Source organism: Mytilus edulis, chromosome 13 (genome assembly GCF_963676685.1).
Source record: "Mytilus edulis chromosome 13, xbMytEdul2.2, whole genome shotgun sequence".
Classification (NCBI taxonomy): domain Eukaryota; kingdom Metazoa; phylum Mollusca; class Bivalvia; order Mytilida; family Mytilidae; genus Mytilus; species Mytilus edulis.
In genome coordinates, this window is record NC_092356.1 from 6,306,178 (window position 1) to 6,333,595 (window position 27,418).

General features: G+C 32.4%; 1 protein-coding gene across 1 annotated transcript in view; it reads right to left on the bottom strand.

The window, feature by feature from the left end:
* Positions 1-3,215: 3,215 nt before the first annotated feature.
* Positions 3,216-27,418, bottom strand: part of LOC139501637 (uncharacterized) — a 57,827-nt gene continuing 33,624 nt past the window's right edge. Inside the window, exons 8-14 of the mRNA XM_071290764.1 lie at positions 26,206-26,262; positions 24,598-24,852; positions 19,149-19,739; positions 18,029-18,153; positions 12,153-13,343; positions 7,791-7,848; positions 3,216-5,499 (exon numbers count right to left, since the gene is read on the bottom strand). Coding sequence (XP_071146865.1) covers positions 4,670-5,499; positions 7,791-7,848; positions 12,153-13,343; positions 18,029-18,153; positions 19,149-19,739; positions 24,598-24,852; positions 26,206-26,262 — 3,107 coding nt within the window. The 3' untranslated portion in view covers positions 3,216-4,669. The remainder of the gene's footprint in view (positions 5,500-7,790; positions 7,849-12,152; positions 13,344-18,028; positions 18,154-19,148; positions 19,740-24,597; positions 24,853-26,205; positions 26,263-27,418) is intronic.

Here is a 27,418-nt window from a genome sequence, read left to right on the forward strand (position 1 = left end):
ATCCTATTACAAATTGCAGCTAGAAACGCCTGCTCTATAGTCGGGTTGTTGTCGCTTTGACACATTTTCCATTTTCATTCTCAATTTTATGATAATTCCCATGAACTAAATAATACGTTATCTATTTACAAGAATTTGTTTTTTTAGTTTTTTCACAAATTTACATTACTTCAGATGCATTGACAACGTCAGCTTCAAAGTTTAAACATATAAACTTTAAAAACCAAGTCCTTCCGTATCTTTACTGATTAAAACAATCAAGGAAAATCCTTACAGTCGTGAAAGTACCACAGCTTCTAGTATCTTGACCAACTGACCTTTATCATAGAGTTTAATTACTTTTTCTTTAGACAAAACAAATATCATAGCTAATTTCTATTACCCTACACCCAAAGACATCGTAACTTGTCTTAATCATTCTGACAGTTCAACTTTAACTGCAGATAACAAGCGATAGCCTTTCAAAAAGTGCTATATTCGACTCTTAGCTGATGAAAATGGAAATTAAGTTCTCTCGCTTTGTAGATTAATCCATTTACTAGAATAGCCACGTGCATCAATCAACAAATTTTACCACACACGTGAGGTCACAGGTTATGAATTAGTATCGTTTAACGTTGTTGTTTACTCCAGAAGATTCGTCTATTTATAGATAAAAGTTACCTGTGTAAAATCTAATTGCTAAAAAAGAGACGACAAATCCGATACTCTACGGGATTGAAGGACATTTACTAGGTTTGGATTGTTCTAACCAATCAATAAATTTTGATTATTCACGTCTCGTAATATCTTCCAATCAGGTAGCAAGAAAAATTCACGCCCTAAGTGTCCATCGTTCAATTCTTAATATCGACTCCTAGGAGTCGATAACTAGGAGTCGATAATAAAACTAGCCATTTGTCAAATAAGCCTTGCGTCATTAATTTTCTGTGTACACAAATAAACAGTAAAATATTTCTATATTAAAAAAGTATTGGTTATTTATATTTTGCAAAAAAGGCTCCTGTTTCTTTCATTTAAACTTATCAAAGTAGTGTTGAGTGGAAACCGTTTTTCAAAGAGTCCTATTCGTCCAATTTTTTTTGGGTACTTGTTGGCTAATTTTGTTTAGCCTTTTTCTAATTTTTATTCATTACTTCAATTAATAAATTAGTATACATGTCTTAATATTATAATAAACTATATAACATCTAAACCAGCAGTCAATCTTCACAGAGGTAATTTGAGGCACAGAGACTACGTGACAAAGAAACGGCGGGAATCGAAATCGGAATTTTTGATGTGAGAATTTTGAGTTTTGAATTATGAATTTTGAATGATCCTTCTCGGCTTTCGTAAAAATGTACAGTCATCTACTCTGTTTACCTATATACCACTGTGATATAAAATGTAGTCAACTACTCTGTTTACCTATTTAACATTGAAACATTATCACATTCTATAGCTGATGTTTATTATTAGAAAAATATATTTCACGGCACCTTCCCCTCCCCCTTTTTCTAAAAAGAGAATGTCAATACACAACGCAATGTAAAAGGTAAAAGAACAAAATCTCTACACGCAATACGAGACAAAATAAGCCACATCTTTCAGAGGTTAGAATACGATGTAAAAGATTTGAAAGCCTTACATAGTACACAATTTGTAAAATTTCCTCAGAGAAGGTATTGGCAAAACTCTGGTTAGTTTGTGTACGTATTATATACGTATGCAACTAGTCTCATATTTCTAGTAAGTTAAGAGGGGTGGGGAAACAAATCTTTCGTCTAATTTCTGTTACATTTTGTGAGTATCCCATGTCAGGAACGTTGTCGTACACATGTATATTATATCGACGTAATGTCCCCCCTCCATTATTCAGAGAATTAAGTGTTAACAGTTACTGTAGATCTTTGATTGCTTCTATTGTATTTATTTTTGTCTTTCATGGAATCGAGACAATTAAGAGTGAGACATATGTTTGGTCACTAGTCTATTTGTCCGCGAAGACTATATGTATGCATCACGAATTTGTTTTGTTATTTTTGTCGTTGGGCTGCTGTTCCATTGACGTATGTCCCACATCTAAATCTCCTTCTATTGTCACAAAATGGAAGTTCCTACATAATATAAGTTTCAAATGGAAAAACTATTCTGGAATATTATTTCCACTGGAATAAATATTACAGTATATGTTCCTAACGGAATAAATGGTATAGAATATTTGCTCCAACGGGAACAGATATTATGACATTGTTTATAACAAAGTTTCCGGTGGAACTTCTGTTAGGCGGAACAAATTTACGTTGACACTTAATTTTCCGTGTACACTACTGGCTGAAAAAATAATATATATATAAATCTGATAGCACTTACATGACATAATTTTTATGACACCTGTCTCAGTATTGGTGACGAATAAACACGTCGTCTACCTCTAGATGTCTTTCTGTTATTTTTGTAGCTAGATTTCTGTCTCATTGACATTGTTATTTTTGTAGTTGGATTGCTGTCTCATTGACATTTTATACTGTACACTGTACCTCATATCTCATTTATTAAAGCAGCACTTAATTTTCCTAGTGCACAAGCTAGCTGAAAAAAGTATTATAAATATCCTATTACACAACTTTGAATTTTCTTATCCCAGGAATATATCACCTTAGTCGTATTTTGCACAACTTTTTGGAATTTTTGGTCCTCAATGCTCTTTAACTTTGTACTTGTTTGGCTTCATAACTATTTTGATCTGAGCGTCACTGATGAGTCTTATGTAGACGAAACGCGCGTCTGGCGTACTAAATTATAATCCTGGTACCTTTTATAATATAAATTTGATAGCATTTCTGATAGCAATACCAGTTTTGCTTTGAATCAAACATAACGGATTGAAATTTGTTTCTCCTTAACTTTCAGTGGCAAATACTTCTTAGATATTAAACACATTGTTTCAGAAAATCTAAGGGAAACGATATGACATATGTGACTACTTTGATACTTTGCTGTGGTGTTTTCTGAGTGATTAAAGAACCAATTGTCAGGAAACGCAAACACGTACTTGCTTCAAAGGTGTTTTTGGGTGTCAAGCGAAAAACAAAAGAATTAACGCGCACATAATTTTGTGAAAATAACGCAGACGTCCTTACAAGTTCTACGTAAGTCTTACTAATTATCTTGAGACAAATAAACATGAGTGCAAACTAAAAGAACAAGAAAAAAAAAACCAAAACACAACCCTCTTTTCGTGATTATATTTTTTAAACACCATGGACAGCACAATGACGGGGTGTATAAGTACAAAGCCACGTAATACGTAACAGACGAACACAATAAGGCATATATAGACAAAGCATATTAGCAATAATAAAAGACAAAAATACAAAATGTATTATAGAACAATAACACAATGACAGGATGTTTAAGTACAGAGCCACGCCATTTTTTATAAACAAATAGGGAATAATGAGGTGCTACAATATAAATCATGATAAAGAATAGAAAATAATGAACAAACAGTATAACGAATAAAAAAAAATAAGAACCCCATCCACACCCTCATACCACACAAATGTAAGAAAAAAGAAGTATCAGTCTATAAGACAAGCAACCCGACGACACCACATAAGGTCCGAGACCACAATTATTTCGTAGTGCATTTCTTTTAAAGCATAAATGAAAATAAAAAAAATCCCACCTGCGCTTTCTCAAAGAAACTTTTACAGTATGTTGTACTACTTTTGGGACAAATTATATCAAAATTATAGAAAACTTTATCGCCTCAAACTCAAAATACGGACAATTTTATCTTTAGGGCGTCTTGAAATCTTTTGACAGCTTCCGAAGTGCTATTTTTCAACCTTTTTTTACCTACACCAAATCACTACTTTCCTTTAAATTTCTGGACCCAAACTTTTTCACAGTGTAATTTCACCCCCTTACTTGCAATTTGAGGCATAAAACATGGGAGAAATAAATTTGGAAGGGGTATAAAAATTAATGGCAAGTAACCGACTGTCAACACTAGGGACTATACAAAAAAATTTCAAGGATATGATGAAGTCTATCTTGAGTCATGGTTTTCTCTGAAACAGAAAGTGGATGTAAATCAAAGAACATTATGTCTTTGTAACATTTCTCTAAATTTATTATAAAATTGATTTGTTGTCACAGATGAAATTAAAGCGTTTATCGCCCAATATACAGCAACCCAACGACATAATACGATGTGTAATTTATTTTGAATTTATTTAGAACCTTTCATCCGTTATATGTTTCGAATAAACAAACTATTGAGGACATACATATATGACTAATATTGAAATTTCCTCTTAAACTAGTAATATATGGTTTAAAAGATATCATGAAATATATTTTTAATTTTGTTTTTGTCTTCAACTATCAAACATCAAGTGGTGTTAATCAATTAAACAACACGTCTCTGTAATATTTCATTAACTTTCCATATCAAGTTACTCTTTTGTCACACATGAAATAAAAGTGTTAATTTTCCCCTAAACATGTACATAACAAATGTGTTAATTTTGTTTTTCTGAACATAAAATGAAATTCATTTCAGTCAGATTGATAGTAAAGAAAACAAAAAAATGATACAAGTTGTTTTGAATAACTAAATGCACAAATAGATTGAGTTTGAATCAACTCATTGTCTGAAAGAATTATTTATGTTTATTTATGTCAATTTCTTTATCACGTCAAATAGAAATGCATTTCCGTCTCTTGCATTACAAACAAGCAGAATATTTTCAGTTTTGTCAAAATAAATTCCCCACGGCTTATTCAATCCATCTGATTCAGTAAGAAGTTCTCTATGATGTTTACAATCATCTGCTACAACTATTACAGTTTGTGTTCTCGTATTAATCACATAGACATTCCCCTCATTATCTGTTGTTACACGAGTTAAATCTTGAAATTCATCCCTTTTAAACTGCCAAATTAACTTTCCATCTAACGAGCAGCAGTATATTGATGATCTAGTGTCTATACAGACCAACCTGTCTCTGTCTACTGTAATGTCGTAGATACCGTCTGTAGGTACCGGTATAGTACGTATTACTTTACCTGTCAGGTCAATCACATGTATTATTCTCGTATCAATAACAACGTACAGGTTATTATCATTATATGATATTCCGCGGCAGCGACCACTGGTGTTGATTGTACTGGTGATAGAACGTGTAGATATATTTATTATCAGTATGGTACTGTCATATAAACAGGATACTGCTACATTATTACTATCTACCTCTGTTATATAATATGGTGCATAGGACAGAGGAATGTGATCGATATCAGAACCGTCTGAATTACAAATAATAAGTCGTTTATTATCACAGTCAGTAAACACTAATGTATTGCCTGTCTTGATACAGCTAGTAATGACAAGATTTTCATTCGTTAACTGTTTTATATTCAACTGTTTACGCAAATTGACAGAAACCGGAAGGTTGGTTTTAACATAAGTCTGATCCTGAACGTCTTCTTTGCTTGGTTTATTTTCTGAAATAAATAAGCAAGTATCAAATTGGTTATTTCAACAATCGATTGCTTAATTTATAATGCAGTTTACCACTAAGAGTGACTGAATGTTGTTACCTTTCTTATGTTTTGCAAACTAAATAATTTAAGTAACTTTTCACGACCTCATCTCAGATGTTATTGATTTATGTTTTTTTTTTTTCACTTACAAGATTGAAAACTCATTTAACTTTTATATCAAGCTTCGAAATATCAGACCACACAATATAAATTGATATATGAAGGTAAAATATTAAAATACAGTTCCATCATCTATTATCTATATAGTCTAACAGTGGGAAGATATATCTGTTTCATGCTACCTTTAAATCATGCGCAAGACAAAAGACAAATCTATTCATAGCCTACATTACACTAATCGCGGGTTTTTGGGCTCCTCCTTTATAAAGTTTACACAGACGTGTCGCTGAATCCCTGTTTCGTATGTCTCATATATCAATGGATTGTAGTTTTAACACGGTAAAAGTAAACTGGTCAACAATTTTGATCTTTCGATTAGATATTTTTGAATATGCTTTTAAATAAATAACTTCAATATATGAATAGAGGCGTTTTCGAAATCCCAGCTGCAGTTATCCAAATGTTTAAACACCCCTGGTCCTAATTGCCATTAACTTTATAAAGCATTTGTTTTTTTTTGTACAGAGAAGATACGAATTAAATGTTTCCTGTTTAGATCTTTTGTCCTATCCAACAAATCTTTATTTCATGAAATAATTGCCACTAAATGTTAACCTAGTACTAATTGAGTAATCAATCATATTTCCTTAAATTGATTTCTGCATGTTCTTGACGAAATCAGTTAACAGTAAATATGGGTAATTCCGGGATAGATGTCTGTTAAATTTTGACTGCAATGTATTGTGAATTGGAAAGTGACAGAATATATTGATGTGCAATAGGCAATTTTCTCACCCCGGTTAAGAGGTATTGCAAAGGTTCCAACGTAAAGAAAATATGGCATTCTCTCCATGAGGCATCGGATTCAACATTCCAAATCTGAACTTACGTGGCTGTGTACTTGTACATCACTCTCAACCAAGGGGATATCCCGCATTTTGCCAAGGTTTTATTGGCAGTCGCGGTCGGAAAAGGACCAATAGTGACCACGACGGAATGGGAACCTTAGTTTATTAGTTGTTGCACCATTGACCAACGTCGAATTTAAAACATATTTACTTTTAAATCATGATAGTTCCGAAGCACCGCATACTGAACTTGTGCATAACATGGAGTACTGGTGTCAGCCCAGTGCAAGTAAAATGAAAAATAACACTTTTGGCTTTACTATTATTTCCTAATCCTTTAATTAGCTCTTTAATGCTTAGTAGATTGTGGACTGACGGCAAGGAGCATCACTGAAAACAAATGTTAATGGCCGAAATGCATGTGGTGCAATAAAACAATACCGTTAAAGCTGTTGACGTTGTTATCAGGGGATTTAATACTATGTTGGACCGTAAGCTTTATTATTGTATAGGACAAATTCCGTCTTTGGTTGGAATCTTAATTTTGTTATTGATTTCCTAATTTATCAAAAATCATGAAATGAGAATGTTTATAATATCCTTAAATTTCCATCTTTATTTCTAAAGCCGATTAAAAGTATTAAAGACTTCATTTTTTTATATTCGCATCATAGCTTTAAACATTTTACATTTAATGCGAAACAGCACAGACTGTCAAAAAATAGTCTATTTTAGATTTTGTTATTAATCATGTTAAAATATAGTATAGAAGAAAGATATGTTTCTACTTAATATAAACATTCACATTTGGTAAGGCTGTGGCATTTGCATATACAAAGACATTAGTGTTATAAATTTACAATTTTTGCTATTGCTGGGACCAAATAACGCCATCCATCAAACCTCATTTAAATGTATGCCTTGAATATTCATGTGTTAATTGTCTTCTTACTTAACATCATGAAAAATCTGACAGAAAAAGTGACCACATCATGAAAAAATCTGACAGAAAAAGTAACCTATGTGTAAACAATAATCAAAGGAGAAATATATTTGTGGAAAACACATTAACCTGAAAAACTTTCAAAGTCAACTATCAAACTAATTCTTGTAAGTCTGAATAAAGGAACGCCCCCCTTTCATGTTGTTCCCTGGATAAAGAGTAGAATATTCGAAAGACAAGACTATTGAGTTATAACACCATTAATACATGTTGTAGTAACAAACAAAAAAACGATTAGAAGATAAAGGTTCAAAAGGAGAATATGTAAAAATTCATACTACCTGGATTTTGGTCATCCTGTGTAGTGTTAACTTTCGTTCTGTCGGGAATCTCTTTAACCTGAAAAGAACAGAAAGAAGTTTAATTGAATACTGAAACGACATAATTACAATGTAGCTTTACTTTTCATAATGTATTACTGAACATCTAACAAGTATGATAATTGGGGAGGTTATGCAAAATTGAAACTGTAAGGTATCGTATACATGTCAGTAGTCCTCTATCCGTCACTGATAGGTCAAGTTTATATCACCAATCCCTCAAACTTATAATGTGAAGACTGACTGATCGGTGATTGAACTTTACTTATTACTGCCTCTGGATTGATACGTCTGCTGGGGGACTTTTTGACCAAGATTATATCATTAGCCTAGCATTACCCTAGTAGCCAGTATTCTGATACTTGCATGAAAATACGAATATTGTTTTGATTTAAATTGCTGTTATAACATTTTGGAATAATTTTAAATAAAGGAATGTAATTCCCTAGTGCTTAGCTATGTCCAGTTTTTGCTTCACTATTATTTTTGTTTGTTTAGTCCCCTCTTTGCGTTTGTATAGTAATTTGAAAAATTGCAGTAAAATGAGTACCGTTAATGTTTATGTTATTAGTAACCACTGGATCTACACTTTAGCTGGTATCATGTGTCTAGTTCAGGCAAAGAAAACCTGATATTAACTGACATTGTCTCATTGAAGTTGCTGTTAAACAATTTTGAAATTATTTTAAGGAATGTATTATCCTCATACATAGCTCCTTGTCCGAATTTAACTGTGCATTTGGACCATTTTTGTTTTATCAGTTGTTACACTTTTGTATTCGGTTTTTAATTCTCAAATATAAATTGGGTTCGAGTATCATTGATTGCAGATCTGGTATAGTTACATTGGTGCTGTTAATGTTCACTGGATTACTACCACTGGATTGATACATCTAAACTTTTGTAGTCCCCAAAGATATCATGAGTCCACTACTTCAGATTAATTGATCGGTCGTAACAGATTTCACTCTATGTATTACTTCCACCGGCTCGATACATATGTTGTGTGACTTTATGATCACGATCGATACATCTCCTAGTGGGTTTTTAGTATCATTCGTCCTTTAGCCAATACTTTGATACTTGCATGAAGTGACGGTTATTGTTTTAAATTCATTTGGAATTAAGCACTCATGTATCTCACTATGCATAGTTCTGATTCATTGTACAAGGAATGTATCTTCCTCGTGCATAGTTCTGATTCATTGTACAAGGAATTTATCTTCCTCGTGCATAGTTCTGATTCATTGTACAAGGAATTTATCTTCCTCGTGCATAATTCTGATTCATTGTACAAGGAATGTATCTTCCTCGTGCATAGTTCTGATTCATTGTACAAGGAATGTATCTTCCTCGTGCATAGTTCTATTCTATTACAGGATGTGGCTTCCTTTTTTTGTTTTTTTTTAGTGTTATCATTTGTTCAACTTTTGTATTATGTTTTGAATTTTTTACCTTGAGCATATCCAAGAGCTTGATTGTCGAGATTAGCATCTTGTGTTGAAAAATTGGTACGTTTAATGTGACCGTTCTTAATACGTCATAGTTGAACTTTTTGCAAATTACAACTCGCATATATGTTGCCCGAAATAGGTAAGAAGAAAGTCAAGCGTGTTGACTCATACCCATCATTCCTAAACGAGATTACTATAGTTTATGCTTCTATGTATTTTCTTAACTCAATACAAAACAAATCTTAACTAATGTCAAAACGAAAAATACCAAAGTGATATTCAAAGTCATATTCAAACTCTTGCAAAGTCGAAAAGAAACTGACAATGCTATGGTAAAAGACGGCAAAAAGACAAACTACAGAACACAACCCAAAACATGAATTTTTTGGACGTTGTAACGCGAAACAAACTGAAAAACTCGGAAAGTACAAACAAATCCGATTTAGACAACCGCTTATAATAATCCATTTTCCAAGTCATTGACCTCTTATCAGTATACCAATAACTTGAATATATAAGCTCCTATGTCAAGTCTGCCTCATATCTTGACTTAAATCAAGACATTGACAATGAGGGTCGGTTGAAAACAAAACTTTACGATAAACGAGATTATTTCAGCTTCCCAATTGTTAACTTTCCATTTCTATGAAGCAACATTCTAGCAGCGCCTGCATACGGAGTATATATCGCCCGATTGAAACGATACTCCCGCGCTTGTATTTCCTATCATGGTTTCCTCTATAGAGGGTTGCTGCTTCCAAGGAAGCCATTAAACTAAGAGTTCCAAATGATGAAGTTGAAATCCTCCCTTCGTACATTTTACAGACTCCAACACGAGTCGGTTGACCGTTATGTAATACCCGTTTCACAGATGATAGCGGATATGTTTCTAACGTCATAACGTCAATCCCCTTCCCTTTTCATGATTAGACCTACCGAGTTAGACCATTTACTGGGTTTGTATTAACGTAAGCAACACAACGAGTGCTATATGTGGAGCAAGATCTGCTTACCCTTCCGGACCAGCTGAGATCACCCCCAGTTTTTAATTGGGTTCGTGTTGCTCAGTATTTAGTTTTCTATGTTGTTTCTGGTATACTATTATTTGTCTGTTTGTCTTTTTTTATTATTAGCCAAGGCGTTGTCAGTTTATTTTCGATTGATGAGTTTGATGTGGTATGTTTCGCCGCCTCTCCTAGTCATGGGAACCTCCGATCAATAGATCATACATGCTTTCATGGCAAAAACATGAGAAACTGCTGCCCCTAACGACAAATGTAAGAAAATATGCAAGATGTTCAGATAGATTTTTAACGTTGTATCGGAACCATATGCATACAGTCTTTTGGAAACCATCTTAAGGAATACACTGTATATTAGCAAAATGTTCTTAAAGAAACAGTGAATTTTTAAATTTGTCCTAAAAATGTTTGTATATGACGAATGCATTTAACGCAATTAGCGGTTTCTAAAATCTGCACAGTAGTTTGGAAAATACATCAAATGTAAGAATTTGTGACGATGAGCATAGAAACGACATATACATATAGATAATTATTATCCGGAGCATCTGTGATCACCCATGGATATGGGTTGGTTTTGTGTTGTTTTTATTTTTCTGTGATTTAGTATTTTAACTATTTATTTTTTTGGTTGTTTTTAGTTTTTTTGCCATGGATTTGTCAATATATTAGTGACATGTAAGTTTAAGAATCCTTCTGTTTGATAAAAACTTTCATTTGTGCATATATTGAAAGCTTCATACCTGAAACAGGTTTACAAAATATATGCGTAAATTAAGGATGTTGAAAAATTGTTGGTAAATAAATATATCAAGTTATTGCAAAACACATTTAAATGATAGATGGAAATACATTGATTGATGTTTTGTGTTCGCAGAATGATAAGTTTATATCAGACGTCCAGAAACAAGTATTACACGTTCATCGTTACAAATAAATAAAATTTAAAATTAAGTAACGTGCAGTTCATAACGTTATCATTGTTATCCTCTTTTTAAAATCATGTCGAGGAAACTATGAATGAGAATTGATTATACATTCACTGCAAAGTCACCAGATCCAAAATTATCAATTTGTATTTTTTGTATTTTTTATGAATGTTGTGTTATTATTCTAAAAGTATAAATTCTGTCTCTACAAATATTTAACATTCTAAATTAATCCTCATATAATTTGTATTGATATATCCTTACCATTTCTGCTTTTGTGTTAAATTATTCTTAAAACTCTGAATTTTCTAAACAAATTACCACATTTTTAATTTGTCTCGACATATTTTTTTTTTCATTCTGATGTTGTCCTCATATGTCTTTATAGTTAAGGTACCTGGCTTATAATTTCATACGCCAGACGCGCGTTTCGTCTACCTAAGACTCATCAGTGAAACTTGGATCAAAATAGTTAGAACAAAAAGCCAAAATAGTACCTACATAAACAAACACAAAATACAACAATACAAAACAAATTACCGTAGGACAATGACACAACGGCGGGATGTATAAAAACCGAGCCCCGTCAAAAGAATATTACCAAAAATAGATATTAAAATTGTTATTACCAATACCATAATCATAATCATTTTCATTATCATTACACATACCATTATAACAGATTATGCTAGTTAAAAGTTTAGCTAGTTGGACTTGACATCTGAAAATGAACTTTTGAAAGTCTGGGATTCTGATTTGTGTACTCCAGAAAACATTTAGACAGTTTAGAAGAAAGGTACCGAGACAGAGTCTAGACTATAAACAATAGGTCCAGATTATATCGAACTATGAAAAGACTGTTAAGGATTCCAAATGATAATATAACCAACTGATAATGATGCCGTTTTAAAAACATACCTCATTATTCATCCAAGGCGAAAGTATCTGGTCAGATCGATGCATTTGTTTATGCTGAATGCAGAAACACTTCTTCTCAATTATCAAATTCTCATATTCAAAGGTGTCTTTAAAATAATAGCCGTCACTGCATTTGAAATGGAGTTTAAACGATATGTTCACTTTATATCTCTCTTTTATATCTTCAATAAGTTGTGTTACTTCACTGTGTATACCGCTACACATACTTCCGAATCCCTCCTGTTCGGAAAACGACACAACCTGAAGAGCAATGGTATCAGTCGACATGGTAACCAGTATTTTTTCACAACCAGATATATCAATGTCAAACACACAGATTCCACGATATAAAGCGAATGATGTAGCATCACTATCCACTTTGCTAGGAATGTACTGTTTGATAAACCAGGCAGAGATATGGTTAAAGAATGAAGGTGGAAGAAATTTAAATTTGAAACAAAGCCAGGAAGTCCTTTTACAGTTTTTTGTTAGAATGCCAACATTTCTACATACATCTTCAAACTTGGAAGAAGGCATTTGGCTTGGCATTATATAATAACTTGAGTTCTCAATTTTGACTAGTATGTCAAGTTTTTCCATAACTTTATGTAAGTTGTTTTTCTGTCCTGAAAACTGACTTCCATCTTTTGATTTGAAAAGTTCTGTTATTAACGATTCACTTAATTTGCCTTGTCGTCTAAACAGTGTCCAGTCCTCAAGGTGATGCAAGCCGCTGTCATCAATTCTATCTGAGACTAAACATCGGAAAGCATCTGCTAACCACTGAGGTTTTAAAATGATCAAATCCGGTATATTTTCAAAGAAAATAATGTTCCCTACATTATGCTGAAATCGAAGAAACAACAGCAGTTCATCTTTTTCCAGTATATTAATATCGTGATGTTCAGCAAGTTTGAACATGTCATTTAAATTAATAATATTTTTTCCATCGTTTTTATTGATATCGATCAAATGTTCTAAAAGAATCCATTTTAATGGAAATGCATTACCCCAATTATCCATTTTCCTTGCAGTCTCGGAAATTGCGTGTCGCAACTTTACAAATTCTTCATCAGTATCTGTCAAATTTGACAAATAACATTTCTTGTGCAAGTGATGATATTTGCTTTGCAATCCAAGAACTTGGTCTAGTTGATCGTTAAGTTCCTTTTTTCTCTTCATCAAATCTGCCTACAGAAAATATACAAAGGAATAAAAAACCTTTATGTTTGATATTTTAACGATGATTATCAATGAGAAAAGTCCAATATTTATTAGCTGTATTCAAACTTATCACTATCTCTCATGAAAATTATGAAAAAAAATATGATCATTCTATGACTTTCTATGTATTTTTCGTTGTTGAAGGCTTCTTAGTTCTCAATTGTGACTTGGATGGATAGTTGTATCACATCTTCTTATATCTATTCTATTTTGTTTTACATTACTTTTTCTTGCTTTGTCTTTATTGATAGTTGTCTTAATGGAAATAAACCACGTCTTCCAATGAAACCCGTAAGAAGGCATACATTTATGGTCATGCCTTGGTCGTCTACCGACCGACAGTAAACCCCTTTGCAAAGTGGGGAATTTAGATTGACTGATTTGCCTGGTATAGAGATCCTGGTACCTTTGACAACTATATAGAGAGAATGATCAACTCTGCACAATGGAAACATTTACAACAACTCTGCACTAGGCACGTACAGTGAGCTTTTACATGGCTACACCTCATCTACATACATGACATACCCTCTTTCTTGTGGATTTCCACATTTTTCAACAATCATATCGATAAAGTCAGTATTTTTGTGATATTACTTTTTAAATCATTGTTTATGTGTTATAGTCCTGAACATTTATGAAATATATGCCAAACAAGCAACGAGCAAAAAGTAAAAAAAAAATCCGAAATTCAAAAAAAAATCAAAACGGAATATGAAAGTTAATTTTCAGAAAAAAGTAAAATCATAAAAATACTGTCATATTCCTGACTTTGTACAGGCATTTTCAAATGTAGAAAATAGTGGATTAAATCTGGTTTTATAGCGCCAACCCTCTCACTTTGATGACAGTCTCATGAAATTACGTTATATTTACACTGATGCGTGAACTTAACATACATAATTCAATTTTGTATACAAATACGGTCGTTAGTTTTCTCGTTTGAATTGTTTTACCTTGCTTTATCTGGGCCTTTTATAGCTGATTATGCGGTATGGGCTTTGCTCATTGTTGAAGGCCGTACGTTGACTGGATCTTTTAAAGTACAGAGTCACGTTATAAGAACCAAAGAAATACAAAAAGTCGCACTTACAATAGTTATCATAGTTAATAAAAATACGGCTAAGGTAATCTATGCCTGGGATAAGAACATCCTTAGTTTTTCGAAAACAAAACACACCAGCAAAAAATGAAAGACAATACAAACACATTGACGGGATGTTTAAGTACCGAGACACGTTAAATGGGTATCATATAAAACAATCCAACAGTAAAAGTAATATTAATAATTGAACATAGACAAATGAAAGAACAATAACACACATTAATAAGATGATAAACAACATCAGTACGCAGAATCTATACATCAAGACCATCATATATTATTTACGAAGTTGATACGGAATATTTATCACCAAGGTTTTGGTACCTTCCGATTATTTTTTTTAGAAAACGGACGAGACGTTCTTTGACATACCCCTGGTTTACCAATTTTCTACTCAGACACTGATGACGTTTTACAAAGATTTCAAAAGCAAAAAGCTGAAAATCATGACGCCATTTTATGCTAAATTCAGAAACCACACGTGATAAATCGTTGACAACGTCAATATTTTTAAGTAACTACTTGATTTTAGTGAATGCATCTAACAAGGAATCAGTGAGTTATGTTCCCCCATTTATGAAAAAATAATCCTTTTTTTCCTTTTATTATGTAAACGGGATTATCGTTGAAACAAACGAAACAACCGGGAAGTTTTCAGATCACAGATATATCTTCAACTTCGTTTATGTTATTCAAAAACGATACGTTTGCCAGTTATATGAAAATAAGGAGATTAAGTATAATTGCCAATGAAACAACTATCCACAAAGTTCAAATGAAGTGGATGTAAGCCATTAAAGCATTGTCTATAATAATGAAAAGAAATCCATGCCGTAAAATGGCTATTTCAGGCCCAAAATTGAAATTTTGAAACCATCAAATTAAGGAAAACTAATGGCATGATTTGTAACAAAACAATTTACGAAAAAAAAACCATGACAGACATGAACTGTTGTGAATTTGGAATATGGTGGGGGTAAATATGTTTGTGAGCGGCCATCTCGCCTTTAGACCACGGTGTAATAGTACAACATAAGAACAAGCTATAATAATCAGTTAAAAAGGGCATAACTCACCAGATCGATACAAAACGGTAAAATATCTACCAAAACCCATGGCAGGGTATTTATACATTCATAACTAAACTAAAAAAAGCGGATGTAAACGTTTAAATAATAACTTCACCCTTATCTGAAACTAAAAGTGTAGCATCACAGCATAGAAAGACACACTTTTAAATACCAATTGAAATGTCTTATTCCATCCCGTAATACCAATTTGACATGACAATGCTATAGAAATTCGACATAATGACTGTTTAACATCACGTGAGAAATTTCGCATCATGTGATGAAACGGTCATATCATGTAAAGAAGTAACCACATCACGTAATGAAGTTATTACATCATAGAAGAACTAACCACATCACGTAATGAAGTTTTCACATCATATCAAGAATTAACCACATCAACTTATGAAATTTTCACATCATAAAAACAACTAACCACATTACGTAACGAAGTTTGCACATCAGATAAGCAATCAACAACATCAGGTAATGAAGCTTTCACGTTATATGAAGAACTATCCACATCACGGAATGAAATTTTCACATCATATAAACAATAAACAACATCACGTGATGAAGTTTTCACATCAAATGAAGAAATATTCACGTCACGTTACGAAGTTTTGACATCCTATAAAGAGCTAACCACATCACGTAATGAAGTTTTAACATCATAAAAACAACAAACTACATCATGTTATGACGTTTTCGCATCATGTTAAGAACTAACCACATCACGTAATGAAATTTTGACTGTAAGGAACGAACCACATCAAGTCATAATGTATTCACATCATATAAAGAACTAACAACATCACGTAATGAAGTTGTCACATACTTTAAAAAAAAACTAATCACATTCCGAATGAAATTGTCACATCATATAAAGAATAAACAGCATCATGTAATGAAGTTTTCACATCAGGTAATGAAGTATTCCATCATGTCATAGTAGTTTCTTTTTATGAGGCATTGATGGCGTTCCGTAAATCAACTATCATATACCTGACTTGGTACAGCTTATATAGAAAATGGTTGATTAAACCAACCAATCCCTTATGAACTAACGCTATAACCCTTAATGTTGTCCCAAATGTGGAGCAGGATCTTGTTAACCTTTCGGAGCACCTGAGATCACTCCAAGTTTTTTGTGGGTTTCGTGTTGCTTAGTTTTTAGTTTTCTATGTTGTGTTTTGTATACTATTATTTGTCTGTCTTTTTCTTTTTTTAGCTATGGCGTTGTTCGATTTTTGAGTTTGAATATCCCTTTGATATCTTTCTCTCCTCTGTTGTAAACAATATCGTAACAGCAATCTCATCTAAAAACCTTTGGTTTAGGTATTGGAATATAAAATTCAGTTCTGATTTAAACGAACATGAAACAAATCACACCTTGCTGAGCCTTGACCCAAGTGTTGATATGCATGTAAATATGACTTTTGCAATATACATTGAATACCAATTTACCTTTTGGGGGGTAAAATATTATTACTTGGGATATATAGCTATCATGATATAATTAAGTACGCCAGACGCGCGTTTCGTGTACATAAGACTCATCAGTGACGCTCATATCAAAATATTTATAAAGCCAAACAAGTACAAAGTTGAAGAGCATTGAGGATCCAATATTCAAAATAGTTGTGCCAAATGCAACTGAGGTAATCTACGCCTGTGATAAGAAAAGCCTTGGTTTTTCGTGAAATTTAAAGTTTTGTAAACAGGAAATTCATACAAATGACCACATTATTGATATTCATGTCAACACCGAAATGTTGACTACTGGTCTGGTGATATCCTCGGTGACGAAACGTCCACCAGCAGTGGCATCGACCCATGCAGTGGTGTAAATAGTTATCAATGGTACCAGGATATGCGTTCGACAAAAAATCAACAACACTTAAATTATTTGATTATTAACTTTTCAAGGGGTCTTTATTTGGTCTGTAGTCTAACACACTATAACTTTTTAATCCCAAGTCCCGGCATGCAATCTTATCGTCCCATTTAGAAGAACATAATACTGCATTAATTGATTTTGTTAAATATCCATACAATAATTGATAACTGTATTTTAAACAAGCACCTATCAATCAATAAATGCACGGGATGATTTGTGTGTACATCAGTTGTTTTGTTAAGCTATTGTCCAAGGTATTGATTGGTTAAGCGCTTATAAACACGTATATCCAAAAGAAGGGGCATGTGTTACAGTTATCAGCGGTAGCTATATTCAATGATTGGTTTACGTTATTGTTGTATTATAAATAATGAGATGGGCTTTCTTTGTTTTAGTTGTTATCCTGCGCCTTTGTATAGCTTACTTTACTTGCTTTTTTTTTATTGATGTGGGATGACTATATTCTTTAAAAAAATGTTTTGACGGAGCTAAGTGGCGTGCCGGTCAAGAACGGATACTGATAACTTTGAAGACAGCTCGGATAGAGGTGAGGAACAACGTTACACAATTGTATTACCTCTTTTTCATATCTATCCTTTCCAGTAAAAACTAATACAATCGGAGGATCAAAGTGTCCATTCCTAGCTCGTTTGTCGGCCGTTCGATGACAATGGATAGAATCAAACCAAAAATCTACATACTCTGAAATGTATCAGCAATGTTTAAACAATAAGTATGCATGTCCACCTACCATACTTTTGATTTATTTACCTTAGCAGAAAAACAAAATAAAACCACGATTCATCTATAACATAACTTGCAACTATATCATGTATATAGAATGCTAAAGGAACGAATTTGTCAATTTTCATAAAAAAATATTTGTATCCTAATGTGTGTATGCATACCAATGTAGCTCTTCATTTTCACTAAATATTATGTTTTTTGTTGTGGTTGTACTATGGTATACTATGGCATCTGAATTCTTTTGTTTTATATAAATGTAATAAAAAAAATGTGCTTTGACTTTATTTTTACTGAGCTTGTGTTTGGTTATAAAATATTGTTCAGAGTGGTAGAGTTATAAAAAAAATTGACATAACACATATAACATGCATTCAAAAAACCCAAACAAGTAAATGATGGAACTATTTCGCATCAGTTTGCAATTTATTTGAATACGTTAAAGTAAAAGAAATTGATGTATTTAAACTGTTTATTTTCCTTATTTCAACGAAATAGCCCAAATGCATTTGTAATATTATTTACGAATAACTATACCATGTATATACTTACAATTTTAAATTTCGAAAAAAAGTTTTCAAACGGAGTATGTATTAGTTTAACTACTCTCAATTGATTAAGATGTAAATTACACCTATTATTTTCGTTTGTGGGTAGGGTCTTTGTCAGTCCATATCAAATCCCACACGTGGCAAATGCGCTCGACTACAATTTTGAATTGACGAGTTTTCTGACCGAAGGTCAGTGGTTCTATCCGGGCATTCCAGTTTCCTCCATCAATACAAACTGACTGCCACGAATTAGCACACTAGTGCAATCAACCAATCAATATTTTGTTGGCTCGATGAATATTTATGTAAATTGCTTATTTAGTTTTTCGTTTTATTACAGAATTTAAAATCCGTATATTAAATAATGTTATTTCATTAGATTTTCGGATAAAAAAAACATACCTCCAATGTTCTGAAAATCAGCAACACACTGCCCTAAGCCTTGTTCACTTATGTCATCCTTCATATCTGCAACTACAAGGTATACTGCACTGCTTGTCAAAAATGCTTGATGTGTAGCATAAAATTCTTTTTGTCCTGCAAAGTCCCATAATTCACATAATGCATAAAGGTTTAAAGGAGCATTTGCAGTTGACTTAGAAAACACATGCGACATCAAATCTTCAGGCATTACTAATAACGAAGACTCATTCTGTTTGTTATCCAGATTAATCTTGTCGTCGGTGGTGAAGTCCTCAGGCGTTACCAGTGATGAAGATTCATTCGTAACTTCTTTATTATCCAGATTAACTATTGCCTTGTTTATGGAATCCTCAGGCATAAACAATGATGACGACTCATTTGAATCATCACTGTTTTCCTGATGTATCTTTATATTTGTTGTAATATCTTTGTTATAAGTAGATTTTTCATCACCCTGTCGTATATTCATATTATTTGTCTCTTCTACCTGCATATTTTGAGTGTTTTTGTCGTCCTCTGCATTTGGATTAAGTGCTCTCTTAATCCGGCCCACCTTATCATCATTAATTCCTGGCAGAAAAAAAAATAAATGATTTGTTCAAGTGTCGAAACAATAATACAAGTCCAGAAGTGTAAATGATATAAATTGGTAGTAGTGATCATTAACAATATCATACATTTAGAGTACCGGTATTATATAAGTTCATTAAAGTACATTATGGTACTAAGTAGGTCAAGTTTCCTTGTAAGCAAATACCTGCATTCTTTGAAAGCAAGTACAACTCCTTACTTAAAAGTTTGAAATATACTAAGGATGTCTGGGTTATAGAAGCATGCTCATCTTAAAAGAAAACTTACACATGATGGGATTCCGTTTATTTGTTCAGGCAGTATGAATGCATTCGTAGCCATGTCCGACAAAAAGGGAACATTAATTCCAATGTCTCGAGTAGAGAGATTTCGATGTTCACTGCATGTAAAGTAAATGTTTCTTCATCTATATGACACTATATTGCTGTTACCTTCCAACTCAAAATTGTTTTTAGCTGTAGTCCAGTATTCCCGCCCGTTATCCCAGTAGTCCTGTCATTAGGTATAATGCATAACTTCCTTATAGTATTAATCGTTAATTTTCCTATTCCCTAATATGAAGGAGATCCAAAGGCAAATGGCATGAGTTTCTTGGACTTATTATTGTAAGGACATTATGAGATCGATGTGTGTAGCTAACGTTGTTATTGAAAAAGAAACCTACAAAAGTTGGAGATCAAATTGATGTGTTAAACACTTGAAAAGAGTGCAAAAAGGCTAATTTCTCCATGGATATATAAGGAAAATGGACATAATACCTCTTTGATTGGATATTCTCAGCAAATTTGTTTGTTTAAAAAAAATGACAGAAGTTGACACGTTGTTCATGTTTTCATACGGACAAGTCTTTTTTCGTAAAATTGGGGGTGTCCAGCTATAATATTTTTTTTTATATAACAGGCTCACCACGGAAACAGACTAACGTGTATTTTTCTATGTTGTGATGTTATACTATTGTTTCAGAAAAAGGGATAAGGTTTGGTACCATTAAATCATTTAATACCGCTGCAAATGTTTGCACATGTCCTAAGTCAGAATCTGATGTACAGTAGTTGTCGTTTGATTATGTAATTTATACGTGATTCTCGTTTCTCGTTTTTTATATAGATTAGACCGTTGTTTTTCCCGTTTGAATGGTTTTACACTAGTATTTTAGTGCCCTCTATAGCTTCTTTTTCGGTGTGAGCCGAGGCTCCGTGTTGAAGGTCGTACATTGACCTATAATGGCTTACTTTTATGAATTGTTATTTGGATGAAGAGTTGTCTCATTGACACTCATACCACATCTTCCTATATCTACTAACAGTAACAATTGATGAAATGCCAAACCTGATTAGTTTTTGATACTTTCGATATAATAAAAAAAAACATGAGCAAATATTTTATCTATTTTTTTTACCAGTTTTTTTTATTCTTATTATCAAATCATCTTTGAAGGCCATCTTTTACTGTAGAAAGAATAGTACTCAGAATTCATATAGCTCGCAGAATCTCTATATTTTATATAATACTTTATCACAACAAAAACACTACAGTCTGGTTTTTCCAAAAAACCCAAAGAGTAAAGCTTTTCCAATAAGATTTCTGGGCATTTGTCTACATATTCTAAACGCCTGACATTGTATCATACACATGCATTATTTAGTTGACTTTACATTATGGACATTGCTTATTGATGAACAGTCTACTAACTATAACGTCGAAAGGTAACTTGTTACAAGTTTTTGCCAATTGATTATTTTTGTTATCTATCAAAATATTTCTCATGAAAGACACCCCCCTCCTTTTCCCCTAAAAAAATCGTCATTTAAGGGCAATAATTCCATGATGAAGTCGGACAATATCCTCTAAATTGTCCTACTGAAGATCTTGTCTTGCTGTTCATGTTTGCCTATTAACGGTAACACAATACAAACATTTTATACCTCCAATTCCCTAGTATTAAAATGCTATAACTTTCTTTATTATGCTTGAAAATTTATAAAAGTAGTATTAATGGATAGCTTACAGATTACTCTTTAAAATTAATGCAATGTTAATATTATACAACAATTATGTGATCAATCATAATGTTAACCGTGAAATTCTCACTTCCAATTGATATTAGCTTCTTTATGGATACCCCGAGAGGGTTGGTTTTATTATATGTTGTTCCTAAAGCCATTATCTACAAAAGGGTGTCTCAGATTTTGGATAGAATGTATAGATCAAATTTTAAACCTTATCAAACATTATTAGAGATGATCAGAGTTAAATTCATTCAGGTGAACTGACCAAGGTTTTGCCATTGATTGTATAATAATTGATCACATAATGATTGCATAACTAAATAAAGGCAACAGTAGTATACCGCTGTTCAAACTCATAAATCCATGGACAAAAATACAAAATCGGGATAACAAACTAAAACTGAGGGAAACGCATAAAATATAAGAGGAGAACAACGACACAACACTACAATGTAACACACACAGAAACAGACCAAGCATCAGACAAAATCTCACGAGAATAACAAATATAACATCAAAACCAAATACATGAATTTGGGATAGACAAGTACCGTGACACGTCTTGTCGTAATGTGAATTTACACTATATTGCATTCATCTATCTATATATACCTCTTTTATTAATGTAAGTACAGTATTTTAAAGGTTGGAGATTTGAATTAAAAAATATTTGTTTTGTGCTACCTGAAGCTTGTCAGTTTAATTTTTAAGATAAAAGGCAAAAACGCCAAAAAAAGTAAAATCAACATAAAAAGGCAACAACTCTAAAAGGGATCATGTTTGCAATTCAATGTTTCTTTGTATCTAGTATAGTTCTCAAGATGATAACCAACATGAAAATAAATAGTAAAATTGTCATTTTAGGGTAATAACTCCTGTAAGAAGTCGTCTGACAAATTTGACGTATATGGACAATTGATAGAGTTCAACATTCTGAACAGTTTTGCTTCAGTCAGATAAAAAACAAAAACTTGTATTTTTAGCATTCGAATATTCGAGGTTTGCAAGAAGAAACAATGGAATTCCATTTGCAATAAAGCCTCCTACTTTCATGACCTTTTCTCCAAGGAACCCAAATAGTCCTCTCCTTATGGACATTAAAACACACATTTCGTCCACACATAATCGAATAAATAACCAGGAGTGCAGTACCATGAGTTAGTGTTACATGTATATTTCACTTACAAGAGGAAAGGAGTCCATTGTTTTTGGTGTTCATGGATTTTGCTCTGAAATCATTTTCGCTAATTTTATGCTAGCAAATGAATATTCAGGGGTCATGCATCACTATTTGAGCACTTATATTCATACATTTGAACGATTTGAAATTCTTACTTTACATATTTCCCCTTCTCATGTTTTGTTATATGATAGATAGATAGTTTATTCTCATAAAACCATGCAAGGACAAATGTTAACATCCATCTTTCACATATTTGCAAGTGTAAGAAAAAGGTGCAAATGCCTCATAAGCTCCAAAAATGAATATCGTTATCACTAATTGCCGATCTCCACTCAGTATTCATAAAAAACAGTTAGGATGTTCGATTATTATAAATCTTCTTTTTCTAACTTCAATACCATGATTAGTATTTCCAGAATGGAGGTTCATTTGCAACAATGGAAATTGCAACATTAAACATTTTAAAGTTATGCAATTGCAGTTTTGAATTATATAACTCTTCCTCAATGTATTTAAATAATATAGATTGTTTCATTAATCAAATGTTATGTTATTTTTATATTAGCATGACTTACAAAATCAATGCGCAACCTTTACGGCTCAAACTTATAAACCTGAACTTCCTTTATCAACAAACAACTAGGAATTGGGGAGCACGTGATATTAAATTAGTTGAGATAGAGCAATTTTGACTCAAACAATTTTTTTTATGCGTTTCTATTTGATTATTACATTTTGTCTAAGCAGATGTTAAATATTTTGGTGTATCAAAACTTTTTTTTTTTCAAAAACAACACTATTTAATTTCCTTATTTGTTAACCTTTTCTTATTTTGGGATTTTTCATCGCAAGAGCTTTGATGTTGCATAAGTACTAATGAGAGGACTCTTGGTCAAGGTCATTACGCTATCGGTGAATTCGAGAACAGGAAGACAATAACAGGACCTTTCTGAAATTTTTAAAAGAAAATGGATTTTCCATTTATATTAGTTCCCTGTTTCACGTTTTTTTAAGTTAAACTTGGCCATTCATGTATTTAAAACATATTCAACATTTTTTTTTGTATTTTGAAGTAGCATATGGATTTGAGACGCTTATGAGTATAAACACAGCTAGAACTGTTGATGGAGTGAGGATTTTAGACTTGCTTTGTCATAACTCTGTTGGAACAGTGTTTGTATAAAGAACATATAATTTTTTAAAGAAGTCAGTATTGTATGAATATTGGCAAGTGCAAATCTATAAAAATCATATATTATAATATACGTGGCCCTTCACTTAGGAGGCCATTGACATTGTCATTTGAAAAGTATATTTTTGAAAATTCTATCGCACATTCCATAATTGCATATGGCAGTATTTGCGAAAGTGGTAAATAACAACCAATGTTCTATACGATATGACTCAATGTTTATATGTCCTAATGAATGTTAGAATTAGTAAATTTTTCATAATTTTCTTTAGATCAATTATATAAGGCTAATTGGTAGAAAATAATCTAACAGTGACAACAATTACAATGTATGTGTAAGTGCAACAGATATTTCGTTATATTAAAGTAATAATAACAAGATTTTTTAGATTCATTAATAACTTTTTCTGTGAATTTATAAATCATTTTTTATCACTATTGGGTATTAAATACCTTTGCCGATTGTCCATTTCCCATCTTCTATGTTGATTTTACATCTACGAACAACAATATCAACACCATCTGTACTAGTAACATCGGTTATGTCTTCCTTCAATAATCTTCTCAAGAGGCATGTTTTACCAGCTGATTCCTTACCAACTATCATAATTCTTACGTTATACCTTTTTTCGATTTCCGAACTTTGCATAAGCGTAATATATCTTATTTTATCTTCCTCTGATAGTTGATTTATTGCGTCTGGCAAAACTGAAATAGATTTCATATATATCATATGTAATGTGTTGTGTGAAACAAAACATAAAAAATACAGCATATTATATTTTCTTAGCACAAAACTGGTGTACCACGACAAGAAGGTTCATCAGGTGAAGATCTATCTGCCCTTAAATGTTAAGACGAATCAGACAACCCGTTGTTGGATTGCTTCCCTTGAAATGGTAATTTTAAGGACATTTTGCAGTTTTTGATATTATCTTGAAAATTATTATAGATAGAGATTAACGGAAACAACAATAAAGTTGTCAAGGTTTACATTATCTTCCATTGTTAACATTTCTAACAATTAAATACAATAAAAATCAGTTGTTAATAATAAAGTAGCCATTAACGAAAACACAAGTTATATCGAATTTCTTAATTGTCTAAGAAAACCACTGACATGTCTCAATCATGGATTTTTTTTATGGCGCGATAGATCCTTGCTTGAACTTTTTCCTTACTAAATAAAAGTGTACCCGGTAGGGCGTTAGCAAGACCGGACATAAAAGTCAATGCGCTTTATAGTTAATTTTTCGTAAATATTTGTAATCTTTTACAAAAATCTTTTGAGATATGAGAACATGTTATACCCAAAGTACCCTCTCAAAAAAAATATTAGACCTTGACAAATCGATTAAATTATTAAAAATAATTGTCACAATGTTTGCTAATATTAACCTACAGTATAAGTTTTATGAAAATGTGGCAAGATATTGTACCTGTGAGGGCGTTAACAAGAACGGACATACTGACGTACACACAAACGGACGGACGGACGCCTGGTATTTTCATATTCACTGCAACGCGTTATTGTTCAATCTCTTTCCATTTAATTGTATGAATATCAAGATAATATTTACATCACAACAATACGTCACTGTTTGTGAAGTCCTGTGCTGTCGTTAATTGAAGATTTTTGTTGTTATTCTGCGGTTTACTTGTTACTAATAAACTATAATTATATTATCTATGTATGCGTTTCTTTGTGCTTAGTGTCCTTGCTTTTCTTTGTACTGTACAGTTTTCATTTTAGCGATATTTTTTAACAATGCCATATAAACGGAAAGTTTGACTAGACATAAAACCAAGGTCAACCCACCATGTTTTCTTAAAAAGATCTGTTCCAAGTCAGAAAAATTGCAGTTGTTATCAAATAGTTCGAATGTATGTATGTGGGCGTTTGTTTTTGTTGCACTTTAGTGTCTATGTTGTTATGTTGTTTTCCTCCTATAGTTGATGTGGTTCGCTCGGTTTTAGTTTGTAATCCGGATTTGTTTTCTCTCAATCGATTTATGACTTTTGAACATTGGTATACTGCTGTTGGCTTTATTACTAACTTACTATTACGAAATTGGATCCATCGTGTCATAAGTTTATGAAAAATAATACACACAGCGACTGAAAAAATAATAAAATATCATGTTTAGAATAGAAGTTCGTAAATGTGATTGTATTTCAGAAAGTACTTCATCAATTAATACTTAAAGTTGTATATACACTTTCTGAAACATAAGTTTACATACATATGGTGAAGGTAGGCAAATTGAGCGGATAGTGCGTTCGAAAAGATGCTTAGATACTCATCACATGTCGTTGAATTTGACCATCATTTTAAAAGGTCCTTACGTATTCAAGAAGTCAACCATTTTTTTATTTAAAATTTTGGGATTTGAGATTTCTTGTGACTATATGCTGTTGTGTGTACGTTAACTCATTAGAGAAGTCGTTTATTGCTGGTTAGTAAAGTCTGATGGAATGACCAATATATGTTTGTCATAATTGTTGTATCTTACATAATATAATATGCAATGCTGATTTAATTATACAGTGTTTGTTGTACTTGACTTTATAACAATTGTATCCAAGCATAAATATGTGATTATTTATTTTCTTCCATCCAAATTTCTTGTTGCGTATTGGTTATTTCGCAAGTTGTTCCTTAGATATTTGGTAAATGAAATCTAACAGTAAATGCGCAATAAAAAATGACAACGTTTTCCCGAACTTGTGTTTGATCATGTTGATCAGAGTAATCTTTATTACACTGTTTTATTGGTATCAGTACATCTTCGCAACCGTAAAAGACACTGACAAATCTATGTCCATAACTTATAACCTCTGGATTGTATGAGTTACTTATACACCCCAAATAATGGTGACTTAAAGATTTTTACTTTTAGGTAAGACAATAGAGGTCAATGTCCTGACTTTAGCTTTTTCAGAAACAGTAATAGATGCATGTATTTTTCATCAACATTCCCACTGTAACAATTTTGTCATAGGGTAATGTTCAATTTGATAGTTTTTCGCATGGAATGTTAAAATATATTTTAAGTCCAAGGTCAAATACGATTTTGACGACGATTATGACATTGGTATAACTTCGAACTTGAATATAGTATAGCCATAATGATTTTTAGTCATCAATGCTTTCATCTTTGTTTGTTTGGGTTTTTTTTGCTATTTTGACCTGAGCGTCACTGATGAGTCTTATGTAGACGAAACACGCGTCTGACGTATTAAATAACTATTACGTGTCGTAATGTTATATTGT